This window comes from Adiantum capillus-veneris, chromosome 14, assembly GCF_014529385.1.
Source record: "Adiantum capillus-veneris isolate H3 chromosome 14, ASM1452938v2, whole genome shotgun sequence".
In the NCBI taxonomy this organism is placed as follows: Eukaryota; Viridiplantae; Streptophyta; class Polypodiopsida; order Polypodiales; family Pteridaceae; genus Adiantum; species Adiantum capillus-veneris.
In genome coordinates this window covers 45,901,052-45,904,556 of record NC_140944.1, presented here as the reverse complement: position 1 = coordinate 45,904,556, position 3,505 = coordinate 45,901,052, and the positions used below count along the sequence as shown (strand labels likewise).

The 3,505-nt window shown below is 48.3% G+C and overlaps 1 protein-coding gene across 1 annotated transcript; it reads left to right on the top strand.

Moving 5' to 3' along the window:
* Positions 1-1,880: 1,880 nt before the first annotated feature.
* LOC147442311 (uncharacterized) lies at positions 1,881-2,683 on the top strand. The gene has a single exon (XM_086529635.1). The coding sequence runs from the start codon at positions 1,913-1,915 to the stop codon at positions 2,483-2,485; it is 573 nt and encodes a 190-aa protein (XP_086385761.1). The 5' UTR covers positions 1,881-1,912; the 3' UTR covers positions 2,486-2,683.
* The last annotated feature ends 822 nt before the right edge of the window (positions 2,684-3,505 follow it).

The window sequence follows — 3,505 nt, the reverse complement described above, 5'->3', positions numbered from 1 at the left end:
ATTATTATCTATTTACGGTACGTGATTTGCAGTGATGCGTGCACCGCCCTAGAAGTGGTAAAAAATGGAATGTGGGTATGTTGAAAAGTATTTTGTGTATCAAGGATCAAGCGTACAAAATTTGGTGAATTTTGGAGGAATGTTCCAGCTGGGGGAGTGTTTTTGAAGCCAAGTCTTGGCACTTTCACCTTTTTGTGTGTGGAAAGAAGTAGGGTTCCTACAGGTGGTCTGGTGCAGTCCCGTCGCGTTCTCGTCCTGTTTTCGAGTGTGTGGAGGAGTGAATGAGAGCTTTTTCTCTTCAAGTTTGCACTTGGGAGAGTCTATGGAAGTTTTGAGGTTTCCATGGATGTGAGTGTGTGAGGAATTGAGGGAAGAAGGTGCGGCTTTCTGCAAGAGTATGTGACCGTGTATTGGTGCCATTAGGGTTGGTGCTACTCCAAAGAGTCTAATAGAGTGGAGTTTGGTGAAGGCTTTGCAATGGTTCGAGAGAGGCCTTTTGTGGCTGGATTTCTTGAGTTTTTGATGGTTTTTCTTGTATATTTTGGTCACCATCAAGTGTGATTTCAAGTGTTGATCGACTCGAATCACCTTGTAGTGTCTGCGGGCAGGCAAGGGCTTGTAAGTCGAGGCGTTTGGAGTTTGGATCTAGCTTGTGGGTAGATTTTTTAGGGAGCTCTTGAGTGGTGGTGTGTGTGGGTTGGAATTTGAGTCAATTCCTTGTGTGGTATCGACGTATCTAGGTGTGTGAGTGTGCGCACGATGTCTTTTGCTCTATCAGTGTATGGGGGTTTCACTTTTTGGCCTTCTGAGTGGCACCATTCGTGGGACTATGGGAGGGCGCTCTAAGAGATCATGAATTATGTTGTCTCTTTTGGAAGCCTCCCCCCTTAGCATGTAGGACCACTCCCTTGTGATTCTCTCGTGTGTCTCCTTTTGTATCTAATACATGACTTGTCAATCCTCCGTGGCTTCTATGATGCATTTTTTTGGTTCTCCTCTAATATAGTTCAACGCACTTATGGTTAAAAAAAGAGAGAGTAAGGGCATCATCACAACTAGTGGTTGAGGGGGTACAAGTGTACGAAAAACTTGCCATCACGCAAGATTCTATTCAATGGTTACAGGGGCTAGAGTATGTGCTATAGGTGCTGCATTTTTTTTGAAAATAGTAAATACTTGGAGCGCCTAGAGCATTTCGCTTGCATAATCCTCACATCTCCGAATCAAAGACCTATTTAAGGCTGATGTGAGTGACTATAAGAAATTTTTTGTTGATGGGGGAAAAAGGTAGAGCTAGTTCACATGGAGCTCAGGTTGCACACTTATTTTCATCCAGCACCCGACAGCCTTTTTGTTCATGCAAGGACGAGCCAGAAGCTTCTAGTGTCATGCGTGACCTGAAAAAGGAGAATTATTTTTTGTTTTAATGGTTGAGCATATCAGAAAGTAGCATTTCTACATGAAGTCCTTTGTCTTCTTTTACGGTTTCATGCTCGCTCCACCTCTTGAGCAGGACCCAGAACGAAAACAGGTTGCAACGAGTTGCGAAGAGCTTTTAGAAAACCTCTCACACGAGCCAAAAATGTTTGCAGTTGGTTGGCAACTAGCTGCAAACCAAACAACCATGTAAATTGCGTCTTATGCGCTCTATAGTGCATGAGGAATTGCGTGAGAGCCCCTATAACAGTGGGGCTCTGAGCTGTACCCATGTAACTCGGTCAAGGGCGTGTGGGGCATGCTAGACTAATTAAAGCGAAGATGCGCAAGGAATCAGGATAATCGAGGATGAGTCTCTCAAGGTCAAGCACGCGCTTGACCAAGTGTTAGACGATGCATCACGTCTCTTATAAAGAAGACAAATAGAAGGACTTACAAAAAATAAGGAGCTAGTGAGAGGGCAAGGCAAGGGATCATGGGGAAGAAAGAGGTTCTGCTGGGCTTGCACGAGAGTGCCGCCCACAATGGGCAGGTGCAGGCATGGGAGGCTGACATCAAGGCCTTTGAGACGCTCAAGGCAGACTACGAAGATGAGCTTCGCAGAGTCCGCTCCGAGGCCTACCAAGTCGCCACTATGTACGCAGTGTTCCAAGGCGTCATCCTCACTGCCATCTCCCAGAGAACACTGCTAACCTGCTCACTCTCCTGGAGCCCCGCCTCCATCTCTATCTCCGCCTCCGTCGCCGCATTCCTAGTCATCGCCGACAAACTCAAGAGCATTGGCGAGGTGGAGGAGGACATTAGAACAACCGGCTTGAGCATGTCCGCCCTCCAGGGCTGCCTCGACAAGGTCGACGAGGAGGGCTGTGAGCTCGACCTTGACACTTTTCTTCCTGAGGTGGAGTACCAAAGGTTCGAGTGCGCTGGCTACCGCTTCATCCTCTCCCGCGACGGCCTGTGTGCTTTGCTTTTTCTCGCCATCTTTTCCTTCGTTGTCTCTTGCTTTTCCATCATCACCCTCTGCAAGCATTGCTCTCGCTGTAACTAAAAACGTACGCACCTCACGTACGCAGGGGGCTGGATCATCATAAGATCAAAATATGACTCCTGTATGCCTGTCACCATTCAACCATCGTGACCATCATCCTCATCATCAGTCCTCGCATTGTCATCCAAAGGTGAGACTTCAGCATTGCTGCAGCTCTCTTCCCACCTTCTCAAATGACATCCTTGCTCCCATTCTGCCTCTTCTGCTCATATGTGTGCCCTTCATTGTGTGTGTGTGTGTGTGTGGGGAGAGAGAGAGAGAGAGATAAAGAGAGAGAGAGAGAGATAAAGAGAGAGAGAACCGCCCAGAGGTTGTTAACTAAGGCCCCTGTCACGTCACACTGGGACGGTCGCCCATGGGGGTTTTGTAGGATGGGCAGCCTCTTTGTGTCACACTAGGTTAGCAACAAAACGATGGCCATTTGAGACAGCGAACCGCCGCTAGCCAAGTGGTAGTGTGTGCGCGATCCGCGCTGACGGACAGGGTTCAAGACTAGTCATGCACATTTCCGCCATCGTTTTTGTAGTTGGCCAACTTGGCCATCGTTTTGAGAAGACGGCCGGGCAAGGGAGGCCGCCCCTCTGACAACACCTCGCGGCTAGCTTTGCTTTTTTCCCCCGGTGAATAGCGGCGTGCCATCTCAACATCGGTTGCTTTTGCCCGTCCCAGTGTGGCAAGGACCTAAGCGTAAGGACTCACCTTGCGGCTTCCTCCCATAGCAACAGAACAACTGTGATGCAAAAACATTCGCACCTCTACAAGCACATTAACCATTTATCACGTAAAACACGTAAAATGATACGTTTGATTTTTTTGAAATACAGCCTCCGCTTTTTAGTGCTTGCCACGTGGGAGTGACGTCTCGATGGAGGTACGAATAACAGATGTCTCCACTGGAGTCTGATCCTCGAAGTGAGGAGTGTCGATTTGGGTGACTCCCGAAGGAGTAGCGAGTGGTGTGTAGCCAAGAACGGCCGACACTCACACAAAACCTGGACTAGATGGCGATGTTGTAGATGG